This window comes from Etheostoma spectabile, chromosome 22 (assembly GCF_008692095.1).
Source record: "Etheostoma spectabile isolate EspeVRDwgs_2016 chromosome 22, UIUC_Espe_1.0, whole genome shotgun sequence".
NCBI classification, from domain to species: Eukaryota; Metazoa; Chordata; class Actinopteri; order Perciformes; family Percidae; genus Etheostoma; species Etheostoma spectabile.
This window is the reverse complement of record NC_045754.1, coordinates 10,244,602-10,264,044: the sequence shown is the minus strand read 5'-3', so window position 1 is coordinate 10,264,044 and position 19,443 is coordinate 10,244,602. Positions and strand designations below refer to the sequence as shown.

Sequence of the window (19,443 nt, the reverse complement as noted above, 5' to 3'; positions counted from 1 at the left end):
TTTACACCTATCACCATTTCTAGCCACTGGGGGACCATAGGCAGGCTGGGGGGAACATGTCTGCAAGTCAATATGCAAGTCAAAATACAATATTAACCTACAAGCGCCATTCTCAATAAAATCGCCATATTTCTTAAAGTGGCATCTGCGTGATAATAATGTGGTAGTACTTATCTTAGGTGTATTGTGGTAGTACATATCTTATCTTATGTTTATTACAGAAAGAATTGTGCCATTAATAAGGTTATTTCCGTGTTTTCAGGTTGATTTGGGCGACACCTTTGACCCAGATGAACTTGAGATACCATATGACGACAAGCCCTGGATCCTTCCTACCTTACAGAAGAAAGTCCACCATGATGCTAAATTAAAGGTCCCTGTGAATGTGGAGAAAGAGAAGGTAAAAACTGTTACCATGACACACTAAACCTTTTAGAATTTTGTTGCAGACTTTTACAGTTCAGTTTTAGGGTTAGGTTAAAAGTTTCTGAACTTAAGTTTACATGTACAGTAGTTGACAGAAAAACGTGTTGTTATATTCAGCCAGCTAAATTAAATAGTAAGCCGAAAAGAAGCAAACTTTTGAACTGTTTCTCTTCACTTCAGGAGGAAAAGGCTCCAACAAAGAGATCTAAACCACAGACACCGATAAAAGTCAAGCCAAGGCCTGTTGACAAAGTCATACCAAAGTTTATGAACGTAAGTTTACATGTACAGTAATTGACAGAAAAATGTGTTGTTATATTCAGCCAGCTAAATAAAATAGTAAGCCGAAAAGAAGCAAAATTTTGATCTGTTTCTCTAACTTCAGGAGGAAATGGCTCCAACAAAGGGATCTAAACCACAGACAGCGATAAAAGTCAAGCCAGGGCCTGTTGACAAAGTCTTAACCAAGAAACCTGTCATAGTGGAGAAGTATGAAGAGGTAAGAGCATGTATTGTGTTTATTTCACAGAGACCAAAATAATGCATAATACTAACTGTGTGCATCTATTTGTATGTCTGTGCTTGCCCATGTAGCCTCCAGAGATACTTTCTCCAATAGAGCAACCCAAACCACCTCCTCCCCGTCCAAAGACCACAACACCACGCATACAACCACTTCCACCCCCACCCCCACCGCCACCACGGGAACCCAGCCCTGAGGTGCCAATGTTTCTCCAGCAGTTTGTAAATGCAGGCTGGTTTAAAGACCTGTATCGTGATCACAAGGTAACCTACGCCAAGCATCTTCACCTGCCAATAACCACGCAGTTATATCATGCACAATAGCACAAATGTTCAGATCTTGACAAGTTGTGTTTGTCTGCAGTGCATCCCAAGCACCCTGTCTCCAGAAGACTTCTCTTTGCAGCTGCTGGGCCGTCTAAACAACTGCAGCGCTACGTCTAAGAGAGAAATCCTTGCTGCACTGCAGGAACTGCGCAGCCAGGGACTCTTACAGAATACAGACGAGTTTTACCAAGGCCTCACTGACCTGGTGCCTGGGTTTGTGAGACCTCACATGGTACTTTATACTCAGCATCAAGATCTCTATCATTGCATTTTAAGAAGTAGATGTGTCTAATGTTTTTTTTTCTTTTGGTGTGTGTTTCAGTCACCTGCGCAACGGGTCATGCTTGTTGAAACATTGACTCTACTGGTGCGTCTTAGGTCTGCCAGCCATGAGCTTGTGAAAAAGCTTCTCACACTTCTGGCTTTTAAAAAATTGGGTCTCCGGTGAGTCCATCAAGGTTAGAATAACAATCAATGATAAGTCAGACATCCTAACGCTATATTTAAAGCTTTATGCTATATTTCAAATTTTTAAGTATGAATGCAATTGTTTTCACTGCCCCCAAGTTGCAAAATATTGCAGGTTTAATCTAAGAAACTGTAATGTTCTGAATGTAATTAATAACTTTTTATACTGACTAAAAGTATGTATTTATATTGTTGTCCTGTCAATAGAGAAACACTGCTGCGCATGCTGACTTCTTTAGCTGTAAACGAGGCCGAGCAGTGGTTGTTGCCAGAGCTGGAGAGCTGGGACTCGGAGCTGCAGGACCCGCGGGACATCTGGAAGAGCCTCCATGACAAAGCAGACTCTTGGCTGGAGTTATGGATCTCCAAATACAAAGTAACAAACATGTGTTTCATTTAAATCTTAATCTCTCTCTTCTCACATTCATTATCACCATCTAGCAGTGAGTATTTTTAGAGTGTTTTTGAGCATGAAAAAAAGGACAGGTGTTTGAAAGCTGAGAGGCTTTTGCTTTTTGAATCAGCTCTCCACTGCTTCTGATGGCCTTTACTGTAACCTAAACTCCTCTAAATAAGGAATGCCTGCGAGCCTATGGTAATGTTGTTGACTAGCATAGCCGGTCCCGTGGCTGATTTTGGCTTGCAACTGTAAGTGATTAACTACTCTCCCTCTCCTTCCATGCCACCAGGAACATAATAGGTTACTGTACCTTAAGAATACAGCAAAGTGGAAGCCGTCAACCTTCAGCATGGTGGATGTGCTGAATTATTTCTGCTGTGTCCAAAAAGAGGAGTACAAAAAGGCCCGATATGTTGCACCTGCTGGTCCCAAAAGGACAGTTCTTCTTCCCCTATCTGACTGGTATGTAAAAGTCATACGGTACATATCGTCATTTCCTCTGCGAAAGGTTTTCTACGACAGTGTTTTAATGTTCTGTGTTTATTTCTGTAGTAGTTCTAAACCAATCCTTCGTCTAGGAGAGACTTACAGCATGGCCAGGGTACGGCGTCCACCAGGTAAGATTTCATTTTACTTTAGCAACAACTTCCGATTATAGAATTGAACTGGTATATAACATTTAATGCATTCTTTTTATTCAGGTTTAATGCTTCCACCCTTGAGAAACCGCCCATCCCTCATGCACTTTCCCAATTTCATCTCTTTGCCAATATCGCGGGTCACTCTTCGCCCCTTTCACATCTACTCGGACAAGGACTGGGTAAAGGCCTCGCCTCGCCGCTACTTCATTCCAGAGCAGTCATATGTAGAGTACTACAGATGATGCCCTTTAGCCTGTATCACTCCCATTAACACCGGATGAGCCATAACAAACATTAGTTTGAAATATGTTCATTATTGACAGTTAAATGACTCTTAAAACTTTTCTTCAAAGCTTTTTGACTGATTTATTTTGTGACAGTATGTAAAGACATGTGGTATGAGGGTGATTTGGTACACGCATTTCCTGTGATGATTTGATATATACAGTAATTTGGACAAATACATTAAAGCATAGTCCTTGACATTTTAAAACATATTCAAGAAATACAGTGACAATTATGTCAATTAGGAAAAGACAAAGTACATTACTCAAATTGGTAATGTATGTATTTGAAATATTTTGCAGTTACATTCATTTTCCTGTTTAAGGAACAATTATGCAAATATACAAAATACTTGGCAACCACATTGCAAACCACTGTCAAACTTAGTACTACTTAGTAGTATGTACATGTAATAAGTGATTAGATACTGAATATGAATGAGTGCCTTGCAGAAAAGAGCACTGCTTCAAACAGAAGGATATTAGTTGTATTCTAACTGTCCTGTTCATCAGATTATAAAGCACAAAGTCATTTTTGGTACAAAACCAGCATATGCAACAATTGAACATTACACAACATTCAACAAGTGAACTTATTAAAGTCACTTGCACCATTATATTGAAGCATGGCTTATCACTGTCCTCCCAAAGGATTAGAGATTATCGTATCTCCATGTGTCCTTTTGTCTGGCAAACAAATATAAAAAATTGAACATTCCTTCCTGGAAGGAAATACTATCTCCCAACCATAAAAAGACACCCCTCCACCTAACTATGGCTACCCTTAAGAGAAATATTCATGAGACAGGGGGTGATGAAGTAGTTAAAAAAACAGATAATTGAATACTAGATCATTATTAGAGTGACAATTTCATTGTCGTCAGGTATATGTATATTGCTTTGGTATTTATTGGCAAGCAAACTAAATAAAGCAGCTTTCCTTCCCCTTCACCTCTGCTCTAGTCCACCAAGTCTTTGTCATAATTGAGCAGGTCGCATGTCAGAAAGAGGTCTGTGCGCCCGCTTTCTATCAGCACCCTGTTGAGTTGGCTGCTGGTAATGTTGATGTCTGTGATTTCATCGAGCGGCCAGTCTAAAAGCTGGGCACTGGTGGGCAGGTCAGGAAGGCCTGGCTGGTAGTCCTCCAGGGGGTTGGGGTACAGTAACTGACGGAGAGAGGGCATTCTCACAGCCATCCTAACTAGGTCCATGAGGCCTGCGATGGAGAGTGGGTTCAAGGCCAAAGCCAAGCTCTTGAGGGCCCTGCAGCCTCCCAGTGTTGGAAGCAAGAGTCCCAGCAGACTATCAGTAAAGCCGCAGCCACTTAAAGTGAGGTGCTGCAGGCTACTGGAAGCCTGGGAGAGGAGGCGGCGAATAGAAGTCAGGGTGTTCTCATCTAGATGGTTCTCGCTGAGATCCAGCTGCTGCAGTGTGGAGGCATGATGGCTGCAGGACAGATAGGCGAGGTCAGCAGGGCTCAGGCTCAAATATGGTAGCTCCAGTATCTCTAGAGGCTGAGGCAGTGAGCTGTAACAAAAGAACATTTAAATATGTATAATTCAATTCAAACATTCATCAGAGGAGGAATTGTTTGCTTTCTGTTCATTACCTCATCCTCATAAAATGACTGGGGAATATTCTAAATGTTCCTTTTGGAAGATCTGCATTACATTAAAGATGAAATAGGTCTCCAATGTTTGAAAAGTTAATTTTAGATAGGAGTAGGGAGAGATTAGGGCTGCAAATTGTTTTTAATATGGATTCAACTGATCAGAATTTTCTTTTATTTTTTAATAAATTGTCTTTCAAATGTCAGAAATGGTAAAAAATGCCCATCACAATTTTCTAAAACCCACTGAAGTTTTTTCAAATGTCTCTTTGTCCTGCAACAATTTTTGTTTGTCTTTGGTAAATTCTGATTGTGTTTTAATATGGTTTTCCTTTTTGTTTTCTTTTGAAACATTGTTGATTGTCCAAGATAAATAAATAAAAAATAAAATAAAAAAAAGTTGCAAATCCTAAATTTGCAAGGTTAAAAAAATTCTTTGTATTGGCACTTCTAATTAATGTACACCAAATAACAAAAATAACTAAATCAACTATTTGTTACAGCTCCATTAAAGATTGATATATTGCCTTTCCATTTCCTAAATCTAAGGTTGGACAAATCTTTAAGAAAGAAAGAGAAAAACAACAGTGTTATTTACTAGGCTTAGAGTGTACGTACAAAGTTACAGGACAGCATTAACAAAATGGAGGATCACGCCTTACCTAAGTAGCACACGAAGTTGTCCAGGCAGGCGCAGCGCAGTGAGGCTGAGGCGTCGCAGTTCTCGCAGTTGTGTGAGACCCTGAGACAAGTCCCTCAGGGCCTCTTCCTGGCCAGGCTGGTCTCCGCGAAAATCCAAGTTACAGTAGTGCAAGCGAAGAGAGTTGAGTGCTGGGAAGGTGGCGAGCAGAGGCAGCAGCTCGGCCAAGCCAGCCAACCCGAGGCTGCTGTAGCGAACATCAATGCCCAGAAGACCCTGGCGAGGCAGCATGCCTAGCAGAGTCCTGATATTAGATACTGAAATCTCTTCCACACGTAGGTATCTACACTGAAGCTTGAGGGGTCCCATTGAACTCAGAGCCCCGCGAACACGCTCCCAAGAGCGAGCATTTACAAAAAGATCAGCTCTTACATGCACCAACACGTCACTGTTTACATCTTTTTCTTCAGTCTCATTTCTACTACTTCCACCTAAACCTGTCATGGCAATCTCTCTTTTCCTTTCTATCTCCATCCTCCTCCTGACACCTTTAATCAGCTGCTCTTCGCCCAGAATCCCATGTGATCCCATCCTCTCTCTGTCATTTCCACCCAGCTCCTTATTATTTGTGTTTGTCTCATCATCTCCATTTGTTTCCTTCCCTCGCTTTCGCTGCCCCCTCTCTCTTTTCACATCCGTTTCTCGCTCCAGAGCTGAGAACCTTTTCCTCTCCCGCTGGGTCCTTTGTGCTCCTGCTCTGGCCTGAACAACCATGGTGCAGAGAGCAACAGTCAGAGACCAACCTCCCATGGGGTCTCCCATTCCTCCTTCATCTCCTTGCAGTCCACAGAGGTCCAGTAAATGCAGGGCACACCTAGGAAAGAGAAATGGTAAATGCCACACACGACGACAAATCATGATCCAATCACTGTAGCTAGAATAATAAACAACTTCTAACCTTTTGTCCGACAGTCCTCTGACAACTGCAAGTAACAGAGCTTGGATGCAGAGTCGATTCGGACCAGATTGCCCTTGTTTCCTGCGTCTGCCGACACGCAGTGTGCGTTCAGGCCACCTCTGCACCAGTTCACCAACAGCCAGCGGTCTGCAGCTGGCGAAAGAGGCCTCCAGCAGCGGTCTGTACAGCTCCCTGGGCACCCACCTCAGCCAGCAGGGCGACGAACTGTGGTCACTCACCACCTCCTTGGCACAAATGCTTACCAAAGAAAGCACCATATCAGCACAAAGAAGGGTGAGCTTTTAGCATTAAACTATGGCGAGCAGCCGAAATAACGTTGAGTGTAATTCCTTTGCAAGGAAGCAGGCTTTACACGTCTGAGAGCTAACCTAGCACTTCGGTAAAGTTAGAAAGACATTCGCAGATTCGAACTTCCGGGATCAATAACTCTGAATCGAAATGTTTTTAAATCCCAAACGACTTATCATTCCTTTCGTAGTAATGTTAACAACGACCTACAAACTCATTATCATCAGTAAGAACCGTCCTTGAATCTGGAGAAATAACATTGTTCTCTACGAGCAGCCGGTGGAGAGACGGCAGCGAGACGAGGGCTAGGGACCGTCTACAAATTAAAACACCAACTAGAGATACCACAAAAATATTAAATCATTACCCTACTTATTAAATAAGGTAGTGCCTCCATACTTACCTCGTTTATTACTTGTGTACTGGTAGTTGGACTACAACAGTTATTTATCCAAAATAACCAAAAACACAATTTTGGTGAATTTATTTAGCATAAATCATTCAATAGTTATTATCGAAATGATGATTCAGGTCTGTCAAAGGGCTAGACACATAGAAGGACCCCTGCTGGTTATACTACAACAGTTATTTCTCAAAAATATCCATATTTGTAATGTTGGTGAATTTATTTTGCATAAATCATTCAATAGTTATTATAGAAATGATGATTCACGTCTATCAAAGGGCTAGACACATAGAAGGACGCCTGCTGGTTATACTACAACAGTTATTTATTAAAAATAACCCAAAACCTAATTTTGGTGAATTTATTTTGCATAAATCATTCAATAGTTCTTATAGAAATGATGATTCAGGTCTGTCAAAGGGCTAGACACATAGAAGGACGCCTGCTGGTTATACTACAGCAGTTATTTCTCAAAAATATCCATATTTGTAATTTTGGTGAATTTATTTTGCATAAATCATTCAATAGTTATTATAGAAATGATGATTCAGGTCTCTTAAAGGGCTAGACACATAGAAGGACGCCTGCTGGTTATACTACAGCAGTAATTTATGAAAAATACCACAAAACCTAATTTTGGTGAATTTATTTTGCATAAATCATTCAATAGTTATTATAGAAATGATGATTCAGGTCTCTTAAAGGGCTAGACACATAGAAGGACCCCTGCTGGTTATACTACAGCAGTTATTTCGCAGAAATATCCATATTTGTAATTTTGCATAATTTATTTTGCATAAATCTTTCAATAGTTATTATAGAATTGATGATTCAGGTCTATCAAAGGGCTAGACACATAGAAGGACCCCTGCTGGTTATACTACAGCAGTTATTTATTAAAAATAACCCAAAACCTAATTTTGGTGAATTTATTTTGCATAAATCATTCAATAGTTAATATAGAAATGATGATTCAGGTCTCTTAAAGGGCTAGACACATAGAAGGACGCCTGCTGGTTATACTACAGCAGTTATTTCTCAAAAATATCCATATTTGTAATTTTGGTGAATTTATTTTGCATAAATCATTCAATAGTTATTATAGAAATGATGATTCAGGTCTCTTAAAGGGCTAGACACATAGAAGGACCCCTGCTGGTTATACTACAGCAGTAATTTATGAAAAATACCACAAAACCTAATTTTGGTGAATTTATTTTGCATAAATCATTCAATAGATATTATAGAAATGATGATTCAGGTCTCTTAAAGGGCTAGACACATAGAAGGACCCCTGCTGGTTATACTACAGCAGTTTTTTCTCAGAAATATCCATATTTGTAATTTTGGTGAATTTATTTTGCATAAATCTTCAATAGATATTATAAAATGATGATTCAGGTCTCTTAAAGGGCTAGACCATAGAAGGACCCCTGCTGGTTACTACAGCCAGTTTATTCTAAAAAAATATCCATATTTGTAATTTTGCATAATTATTTTGCATAATCTTCAATAGATATTATAGAAATGACGATTCAGGTCTCTAAAGGGCTAGACCATAGAAGGACGCCTGCTGGTTATACTACGCAGTATTTTCAAAAAACCACAACTAATGTTTTGGTGAATTTATTTTGCTAAACTTTCAATAGTTATTATAGAAATGATGTTCAGGTCTGTCAAAGGCTAGACCACATAGAAGGACGCCCTGCTGGTTATACTACAGCAGTTATTTTCTCAAAATATCCATATTTAATTTTTGTGAATTTTTTTGCTAAATCATTCATAGTTTATTATAGAAATGGATTCAGGTCTCTTAAAGGGCTAGACACATAGAAGGACCCCTGCGGGTTATACTACAGCAGTATTATGAAAAATACCACAAACCTAATTTTGGTGAATTTATTTTGCATAAATCATTCAATAGTTATTATAGAAATGATGATTCAGGTCTCTTAAAGGGCTAGACACATAGAAGGACCCCTGCTGGTTATACTACAGCAGTTTTTTCTCAGAAATATCCATATTTGTAATTTTGGTGAATTTATTTTGCATAAATCATTCAATAGATATTATAGAAATGATGATTCAGGTCTCTTAAAGGGCTAGACACATAGAAGGACCCCTGCTGGTTATACTACAGCAGTTATTTCTAAAAAATATCCATATTTGTAATTTTGCATAATTTATTTTGCATAAATCATTCAATAGATATTATAAAATGACGATTCAGGTCTCTTAAAGGGCTAACACATAGAAGACGCCTGCTGGTTTACTCCACAGTAATTTATCAAAATACAAAACCTAATTTTGGTGAATTTATTTTGCATACATCATTCAATATTATTATAATGATGATCCAGGTCTGTCAAAGGCTAGACACATAGAAGGACCCCTGCTGTTTATACTACAGCAGTTATTTCTCAAATATCCATATTTGTATTTTGGTGAATTTTATTTGCATAAATCATTCAACAGTTATTATGAAATGATGATTCAGGTCTCAAAGGGCTAGACACATAGAAGACGCCTGCTGTTATACTACACAGTTTATTTCTCAAAAATCTCCTATTTGTAATTTTGGTGAATTTATTTTGCAAAATCATTCAATAGTTATTATAGAAATGATGATTCAGGTCTCTTAAGGGCTAGACACATAAAGGACGCCTGCTGGTTATACTACACAGTAATTTATCAAAAATACCACAAACCTATTTTTGGTGAATTTATTTGCATACATCATTCATAGTTATTATAGAAATGAGATTCGGTCTGTTAAAGGCTAGACACTAGAAGGACGCCTCTGGTTATACTACAACAGTTTTTTCTCAAAATCCACATTTGTAATTTTGGTGAATTTATTTGCATAATCATTCAATAGATATTATAGAAATATGAATTGTCTCTTAAGGGCTAGACACATAGAGGACCCCTGCTGGTTATACTACAGCAGTATTTCTAAAAAATATCCATATTTTGTAATTTTGCATAATTTATTTTGCATAAATCATTCAATAGATATTATAGAAATGATGATTCGGTCTGTTAAAGGGCTAGAACATAGAGGTGGACCCCTGCTGGTTATACTACAACAGTTATTTCTCAAAAATAACCAAAAATATAATTTTGGTGAATTTATTTTGCATAAATCATTCAATAGATATTATAGAAATGACGATTCAGGTCTCTTAAAGGGCTAGACACATAGAAGGACGCCTGCTGGTTATACTACAGCAGTAATTTATCAAAAATACCACAAAACCTAATTTTGGTGAATTTATTTTGCATACATCATTCAATAGTTATTATAGAAATGATGATTCAGGTCTGTTAAAGGGCTAGACACATAGAAGGACCCCTGCTGGTTATACTACAGCAGTAATTTATCAAAAATACCACAAAACCTAATTTTGGTGAATTTATTTTGCATACATCATTCAATAGTTCTTATAGAAATGATGATTCAGGTTTCTAAAAAGGCTAGTCACATAGATATGGGACTGCTGGTTATACTACAGCAGTTATTTATCAAAAACAACCAGAAACATAATTTTGGCTCCTTACTTTCGCAATATTTATGGTTTTCCTCTACAGTCCCTGACAAAAGTCCTGTTGCTTGTGTACAAATTGACCTGAAGTGCCGCTGAAATATATTTCTAATCAAGATTTATTTACAAGAAATGGCTCATTTTAATCCCAACACTTTTGTAATAATTTCAGTGCAAAAAGAAACTGTCAAAATATTCTAATATTCACAGCTCGTAAAGCCCATTGAGTCAATTTTTGCAAAGACATAGTGTTTGTCGCCTTGTCATATGAGCTTCACCTGGGACTAATAATGGATCAATTAGGTCCAGGTGTGTAAAAAACAACCCCAGTACCTAGCCTTACATCAACTGCAACTAGACATCTGCAAACATGCCTAAGTTCACCCTGAACTAAAGTTTTGATTATCAAGAGGCTGAAGACCAGCTCCACTGCTGATGTGGCAACCCTCAATGTGTCTCAGCGTCAAGACAGAGGATTAAAAAAACATTTGAAGACACTGGAGACGTTTTTGACAAGCCCAGGTCAGGCAGCACCCCGCAAGACAACTGCTCGAGAGACCGTGTTGGCTCGAAAATCCAAGGCCAGCCCATTTTCCACTGCAGCAGAGCTCCACCAGCCCTGGTCCCCTAAAGTCCCTGTCAACCAGACACAGTTTGTCGGATTCTGTCTCGAAATGGCCTCCATGGTCGAATCAGTGCCCAGAAGCCGGTACTAAACAAAAGACAATTGAAAAACCGTGTGGCATTTGCCAAGGCCCACAGCCTGCTAAAAGGATGGATGCTGGAGAAGTGGAAGAAAGTGGATTTTTCAGATGAATCTTCTGTTGAATTACACCACAGTTGCCGCAAATATTGCAGGAGACCTACTGGAGCCCGCATGGATCCAAGATTCACCCAGAAAACAGTGAAGTTTGGTGGCAGAAAAATCATGATCTGGGGTTCCATCCAGTATCCCCACTAACACAGAACGTTTAGGGAACGTTAGTTTTTGGTTCTCTAAAGGTTCGTTCGAACCAAACCAAAAGCTAACGTTTAGGGAACGTTCCCTCCTGGTTATAACGTTCCCTAAACGTTAAGAGAACCAACCAACGGTAACGTTCCCCTGTGGTTGCGCCGTACCTTTACACAACGTTCCCGTTTGGTTGTTTTTGGTTGTTCTGAGTTAGAAGTAGCATGGTTTGCTGTCACTTGATTTATTCACTCAAAAATGATTTGACTTATAAAATTTAAGAAAGATAAACAGCATAGCATTTATTTTAAGGCTGATATCAATTTAGCTTAAAACAGTACTTTTGCTTGACTTCGTTTTTTTAACTGTCTTAGTGAAACAACTTAAAAGAGGAATCTATCAATGGGACGATTTTCACAACTAAGATAATTCACTTCTTTATTCAGTTTGAAAACCTAACCGTTACAACCCCACACCAGTAGGGGGCCGCTGCTCTGAGCAGACCGATTCTCCCGTTAGAAGAAGAAAAAGCGACGGGACCAGGACCACGCGGCTCAGCTCACGGAGAGGTAAGCGAAAATACTTTGCAGTTAAATGATGTTGTGGTTGTAATGGGAGGGTTTGTGGTTTAACATTAAACTCTTTCCCTCGTATGGCTTTGTTATATTCCGGTTCTTGTTAGGTTGACCAAAAATAAAAGTTTGGCTGAAGTCAACAACTAACTTTAGTTAGTTTTTCAACGTCGTCCGCCATTATGCTATGCTAGTCATGCAGTGAGCTGCTCCAAATCTTTTCTTTTTAGTAAACTATTTGTGCACAAACCATGTTCTCAATGCTGAGTTCATGTGTTGAGCCCCCAGGTGAGACTTGGAGTAAAGTTTCATGTTGTGTCGAGCCTTCTTAGTGTTTTAAAATTTTGATTTTGATGCTATCATAGAAGGGCCCGTAGTAGCACTCCCATTCAAAAGGGCGAGGCCAGAGTTATGCTTTAGATGGACTGAATATCTTGCACTTTGTTTGCTGCTGTGCACGACGGTTCTGCTTTGTTGCATTGTATGTTTTGTGTAATCATGTTAAAATGCTTTCGTTTATGTTACAAATAAGATATCCGTTTCGGTCTTTTTTTAATTAGTGTACTACAGTACATAAATAAAGCCAAGATAATCAAAATCCTTAGTCCAGGTAGATCGGCAGCCATCTTGCAACGCATTTAGCCAGTTATCGGCAAGCTGAGTGAAGGATACAGCAAGGGACGTAATGTGTTGCTACACAGCTGCAGTACTGGCTTTACAAACTAACACTATGCATTTCTGTGGATGCTGTGTCTCCCCATTACAAAGTATCTGGGCTACAATGCAGAAATCTTGTCACGTACAATGTTTACACTGACTGTATACATTTAAATATTTTTGCAATCAGTACAAATTGTATGATCTGTTATTTCAGATGAATCCGGGTGGAGACATTGAGGAGAAGATGATTAGCTGCTCATGCTCTAAAGGAGCTCCATGGCACCTCCCTCTGCTCCAAATCACAGCGTGCCATTTGCCCCACAGCAGCTGGGCCAAATATCCAAAAAAAATATGGCTGTGTACAGGTAACCTATTGCTGCTATAACTATATTTAAATAAATAATTTTTCTCTGTATGGAACTGCTTTTCTTTCTTCTTTTTTTGCACTACTGGATCACAAATGTTCACTTACATAGATTTCCTACGCCAAGCTGTGGACCGTGTCGGCGCTGAGGGACACTTCCAGCATCCACGACAGAATGAGGCAAGTGTCCAAAAAAGGCGCGCCGACGCCCGGAGGTTCCATGACAGATTTCTTCAAGCGATGGTAAGACCTTTATTATAGACTACATTTTTTCACATATTTCAAATCACAGATTTTGCAATGGTACACACTATATGGTCTCTGTATTACAGATGAATCTGTTGCACGACCAGATAAACTGTCCAGGACGGAGCGTGCGTCTGGAAGCCCAGTCTGTAAGTTAAAATGTATGCATGCATATAAACCAGTCATTCTTAACATGGAACCAATGACAGTCAACATGGTGCATATCATGTGATTGTTCTGATGTTTGTCTCTTCCTGTCTTTTTTTCAGCTCAGCAGATAATACTTCCTCCACCACCTGCATGTAAGTTTTTTAATATATATTTTGTCTAATATAAAAGAATAGGTTCATAGATTCATGTGCAGGCAACTTATCAACTTCATCTTATATCTTATATAATCATATATAATTTATTTATTATATGTATCAACGCCATGCAGGAAACCAGCTGGTTGCCCAGAGCAGGATGAGTCTTTAGTGACCCTACCACGGACTGCCACTTCATCTTGGGACCCAGTTGAAGGTGCAGTTGCTTTGGTTTTTGCATTTGCAATGAAGTACAATTAAATGGCAAGGATCACTAGAGTAACATAACGTTTTTGTTGTTTTAAACAGAAGAACTCACACAGAGGGAGGTGGCTCAGACATGGAGATCAAAATGAGAGGTAAGACTCAAGTTGCTCACATGTTTGTATGTGTGTATGGAGAGGAGGAACAATATGGAAATTAAGTGGCCATAGTTCTGCCCTAAGACAAACACTATATAATTGCATAAAATCTAATATCTTAACTGAACTGACTTCTCTTACAAAATGAGATTGTACAAGCTCTACACTGTATGCATAATTTTTTACTATATATTTTACAGCACACTTTTCCTGTCGACCCTCGGTGTTGTACTGGAGGTGATGCCGTCCCCGCATGCTGCGGCAAGATGCACGAATGATGTCCTGAGACAGTACAGCTTGCACTGAGAAAAAACAAAGAGAGCCTTCCAGGACCTGGCTGTATGCAGGGTTTATACACGCAGGTTTTATTTAATTTTCACATTAGTATTATGCTTACTTGGCTGACAAGAGGTTTTAATTTGACTTATAACTTTGCTTCATTTTGACTTCTACTCTAGCGGCCTGCCAGAAAAACTTCCCTGCGCTGAGTGCTGCAGAAGCGGAGGATTTGATTGGGCAAGTTCTGAAGTTTGCCCCACACAGACGGTAAATTTAAGTTCTTCTGCGTTATGTTCATAATAAAGTTCATCAAAAAAATGATTTTGTTAATGTGTTCATTCTTAGTATTACATGTCTAACTTTTGTTTATTTCTTTATAGGCCAGCTGAGAAGGACTGAGCCATGGAGCCCCTTTTTAACTTTTTTATTAATATATTTTTTTAGTGACTTATTTTGCACACACTTTACAAACATCTTTATGCATCTTGCACTACATTTACACTACATCCTTATCTTTGTTGTATTTTTTTCAGTTGTTTGAATATTAAAGTTTTGAAATGCCATCAAGTTTGCCTGTTCATTCCTTCCTACTAATTTAACTTTTGTATGTATGTACGTGTGTATTTACAGTACATACATACACACAAATGGTATGGGTGTTAGTTTAAAGGTTAGGGGAATCTAAGCTTTTCTTAACGTTCTGGGAACGTTCCCTGAAGGTTTGTTTTGGTTGTAGTTTGGTTGTCTGCTGGTTAATTGGAAGGTTTTCTTAACGTTCTGGGAACGTTCGTTTGTGGTTACAGCGAACGTTCCCCTAACGTTAAGAGACCGTTGCGTAACGTTCGCTGAGGGTTGCAACGCTAAGGGAACGTTCCCCTAACGTTCTCTAAAGGTTGCAACGTTAAGGGAACGTTCTCCTAACGTTCGCTTAAGGTTGCAACGTTTTCGGAACGTTCGCCTAACGTTCTCTAAAGGTTGTAACTTTTAGAGAACGTTAGGAGAACGTTCCGAGAACGTTCGCTGTAACCAAAAACGAACTTTCCCGGAACGTTAAGAAAACCTTCCAATTAACCAGCACCAACCAAACTACAACCAAAACAAACCTTCAGGGAACGTCCCACAACCAAAAACGAACGTTCCCAGAACGTTCTGGGAACCAAAAATTGTTAGCTGGATGGGGGGTGCGAGAATCTGCAGGTGGAAGGCACATCAATAGTCTCAATACCAAGAAATCTTAGCTACCTCTTATTCTCCCAACCATAAAAAGATCCAAATTCTGCAGCAGATGGTGCTCCATCGCATACTTCGATCTCCACTTTCAAAGTTCCTCAGGCGAAGAAGATTAAGATGCTCCAGATTGGCCGGTCCAGTCACCAGACATGAACATCATTGACTATTATGGGGTAGGATGAAAGAGGAACATGGAAGACCAAACCAAAGAATATTGATGAACTCTGGAGCAGCAAGACTGCTTTCCCCTAGCTAGTCCTGATGACTTCATCAATACATTGTATGAATCCTTGCCTAACCGCATGGGTCCCAGTCCTTCAAGCTCATGGAAGTCATACAAGATATTAAATTGGATCTCACAGCACCACTATTTTAATTTGCTGACATATTTTAGTATTTGTAGTAAATTTGTTCAATTTATGTATAGGCGACAAAGCCTTTGTCTTGTAAATTTGACTTCGGTCTTGTTTGAAATAATCTTTTTTTAGTGAAACAATTTATTTCAGTGCATTGACATCATTTGGGAGGGTTTTAGCTTTTGATATGAGCTATTTTCTTACCCCTTGATTAATTAAAAGTCAGTTAATAGCAGTGTTTCTACAAAATAGATAAGCGACACACTTTTGTTCAGGGACTGTATTGCCCAGATCTTATTATTCTTTCTTGTTTTCCATTATTTATATATCAAATCTCTCACTCACCTTTCGATTTCTTGTCCATATGAGCCACAGCCAATACGTTTTTTTGTATCATCTTGTCCAAATGTTTTAATAGAGTTCAGACCAGATTTCCGAGGAATACCCTGTTTCTTGGTTGTAATCTTAGCACTTTTCATAGTTTTTACCAAAGCTTCAATTCCACCAGCCGTTTGCCCATAAGCATTTCCCTTGGCTTTCTTTCCTTTTTTAATTCGCCCATTGTCTCACATTTCCTCTAACCTAGGGAAAGGCCAAGTAAAAATTTTGTCAGGATAAGTGTTTTTTAGTAGTAAACTGTAGTTTGGGAAGTAAAATAAGGCTGCCCAAATATGTAGAAATAAAATTTGCAATTTGCTTAAAAGGTCAAAAGTTCATTATGTAATTTTGTTGAAATAATTTTTGTATTCACTAATTATATTTGGGCATTTTCACCTTTTATTTGACAGCTGAATAAATGAAAGCACAGAGAGAGTGGGGAATGACATCCAACAAAGAGCTGCAGTCGGAATTGAACCCACAAGCTGCTACAAGAACTGAGCCTCTGTACATGGGGCACACACGCTCAACCAGTTGAGCTACATACACCACCCTATACACAATCTTTTACAGAAACAATCCCCGAACACCTCTTTCTTCAGGAAACAATACACTCTCTGAATGCTATATGTCTGTTGTGCTTCTAAAGTTTAATGAGGCTGGGATTATCCTCAGGGCACAATAGGTCAATAGGTACACCAAGGCCAAGTTTTTACAAATTGACTTACAGTGAAATGGCTTCTTTTGGGTCAAGAATTATAAGGAATGGTTACAATTTGGCTTCTAAAATCATCTTTATCTGTCTTAGCATTACAGTCATATAAAATGTATTCAATTACAAGACGGTTTAAGGACCTCAGTACTGGAAAAAACTAATTACCCAATTTCTACAACGGGTAAATATAACAACAAAAATAACACACTACTTTTTATTACACAGAGACTCAGTCCTTGTTGCATAATTGTCTGACCTAAAGGACATTTGGTGCATGGCTGGTGAAATTGTCACCCCTTGCACTATTCATTTTATTGGTTAAAAGGGAGTGGACATGCAGCGAGGACATGATCTAATGTGTGATCACTGTAGGAAGAAGTTAATGGACACGGCCTATTTTAAAAACAAACTGTTGAAGTACAACCAGCAGCGTATTATATATAATAACTATTAAAGGATTTTGGCAAAAGAAATTCACACAAATTAGAAATATGGATATTTTTGAGAAATAACTTCTGTAGTATTACCAGCAGGGGTCCTTCTATGTGTCTAGCCCTTTAACAGACCTGAATCATCATTTCTATAATAAGTATTAAATTATTTATGCCAAATAAATTCACCAAAATTATATTTTTGAGAAATAACTGCTGTAGTATTACCAGCAGGGGTCCTTCTATGTGTCTAGCCCTTTAAGAGACCTGAATCATCATTTCTATAATAACTATTGAATGATTTATGCAAAATAAATTCACCAAAATTATATTTTTGGTTATTTTTGAGAAATAACTGTTGTGGTATAACAGCAGGGGTCCTTCTATGTGTCTAGCCCTTTAAGAGACCTGAATCATCATTTCTATAATAACTATTGAAAGATTTATGCAAAATAAATTATGCAAAATTACAAATATGGATATTTTTTAGAAATAACTGCTGTAGTATAACCAGCAGGGGTCCTTCTATGTGTCTAGCCCTTTAACAGACCTGAATCATCATTTCGATAATATCTATTGAATGATTTATGCAAAATAAATTCACCAAAATTACAAATATGGATATTTTGGAGAAATAACTGCTGTAGTATAACCAGCAGGGGTCCTTCTATGTGTCTAGCCCTTTAAGAGACCTGAATCATCATTTCTATAATAACTATTGAAAGATTTATGCAAAATAAATTCACCAAAATTAGGTTTTGGGTTATTTTTGAGAAATAACTGCTGTAGTATAACCAGCAGGGGTCCTTCTATGTGTCTAGCCCTTTAAGAGACCTGAATCATCATTTCTATAATAACTATTGAATGATTTATGCAAAATAAATTCACCAAAATTACAAATATGGATATTTTGGAGAAATAACTGCTGTAGTATAACCAGCAGGGGTCCACCTCTATGTCTAGCCCTTTAAGAGACCTGAATCATCATTTCTATAATAACTATTGAAAGATTTATGCAAAATAAATTATGCAAAATTACAAATATGGATATTTTTTAGAAATAACTGCTGTAGTATAACCAGCAGGGGTCCTTCTATGTGTCTAGCCCTTTAACAGACCTGAATCATCATTTCTATAATAACTATTGAATGATTTATGCAAAATAAATTCACCAAAATTAGATTTTGGGTTATTTTTGAGAAATAACTGTTGTAGTATAACCAGCAGGGGTCCTTCTATGTGTCTAGCCCTTTAAGAGACCTGAATCGTCATTTCTATAATAACTATTGAAAGATTTATGCCAAATAAATTCACCCAAATTATATTTTTGGTTATTTTTTAGAAATAACTGCTGTAGTATAACCAGCAGGGGTCCTTCTATGTGTCTAGCCCTTTAACAGACCTGAATCATCATTTCTATAATAACTATTGAATGATTTATGCAAAATAAATTCACCAAAATTAGGTTTTGTGGTATTTTTGATAAATTACTGCTGTAGTATAACCAGCAGGCGTCCTTCTATGTGTCTAGCCCTTTAAGAGACCTGAATCATCATTTCTATAATAACTATTGAATGAATTTTTGCAAAATAAATTCACCAAAATTGTGTTTTTGGTTATTTTGGATAAATAACTGCTGTAGTATAACCAACAGGGGTCCTTCTATGTGTCTAGCCCTTTGACAGACCTGAATCATCATTTCGAGATAACGATTGAAAGATTTAGCAAATAATTCACCAAAATTGTGTTTTGGTATTTTGGATAAATACTTGTAGTCAACTACCAGTACACAGTATAAATGAGGTAGTATGAGACCACTACTTATTTATGTAAATATTAATATTTTTGTGGTATCTCTAGTGGTGTTTTAATTTGTAGACGGTCCCCCCTCGTCTCGCTGCCGTCTCTCCACCGGACTGCTCGTAAGACATGTTTATTTCTCCAGATTCAAGGACGGTTCTTACTGATGATAATGAGTTTGTAGGTCGCTGTTAACATTACTACGAAAGGAATGATAAGTCGTTTGTGATTTAAAAACATTTCGATTCAGATTTATTGATC

The 19,443-nt window shown here is 38.3% G+C and overlaps 2 protein-coding genes and 1 long non-coding RNA gene across 8 annotated transcripts in view; 2 read left to right on the top strand and 1 right to left on the bottom strand.

The window, feature by feature from the left end:
• Positions 1-3,823, top strand: part of wdr97 (WD repeat domain 97) — an 8,264-nt gene extending 4,441 nt beyond the window's left edge. For all 5 annotated transcript variants that reach the window (XM_032504126.1, XM_032504125.1, XM_032504123.1 and 2 more), the window contains 9 exons: positions 263-400; positions 812-925; positions 1,021-1,212; positions 1,313-1,507; positions 1,598-1,719; positions 1,951-2,119; positions 2,433-2,605; positions 2,696-2,760; positions 2,845-3,823. In XM_032504126.1, the coding sequence (XP_032360017.1) occupies positions 263-400; positions 812-925; positions 1,021-1,212; positions 1,313-1,507; positions 1,598-1,719; positions 1,951-2,119; positions 2,433-2,605; positions 2,696-2,760; positions 2,845-3,026 (1,350 nt within the window). In that variant the 3' untranslated portion in view covers positions 3,027-3,823. The remainder of the gene's footprint in view (positions 1-262; positions 401-811; positions 926-1,020; positions 1,213-1,312; positions 1,508-1,597; positions 1,720-1,950; positions 2,120-2,432; positions 2,606-2,695; positions 2,761-2,844) is intronic.
• Positions 3,126-19,443, bottom strand: part of si:ch73-174h16.4 (leucine-rich repeat-containing protein 14) — a 16,671-nt gene continuing 353 nt past the window's right edge. Inside the window, exons 2-4 of one of the 2 annotated variants that reach the window (XM_032504128.1) lie at positions 6,276-6,659; positions 5,340-6,191; positions 3,126-4,595 (exon numbers count right to left, since the gene is read on the bottom strand). In XM_032504128.1, coding sequence (XP_032360019.1) covers positions 4,028-4,595; positions 5,340-6,191; positions 6,276-6,553 — 1,698 coding nt within the window. In that variant the 5' untranslated portion in view covers positions 6,554-6,659 and the 3' untranslated portion in view covers positions 3,126-4,027. Of the gene's footprint in view, positions 4,596-5,339; positions 6,192-6,275; positions 6,665-19,443 lie in introns of both variants that reach the window. The other variant, XM_032504130.1, reaches the window with a different exon arrangement.
• Positions 13,448-13,990, top strand: LOC116672339 (uncharacterized). Its single transcript, XR_004327531.1, has 3 exons — positions 13,448-13,628; positions 13,766-13,848; positions 13,941-13,990. It is a non-coding gene; the product is annotated as an uncharacterized LOC116672339 (long non-coding RNA).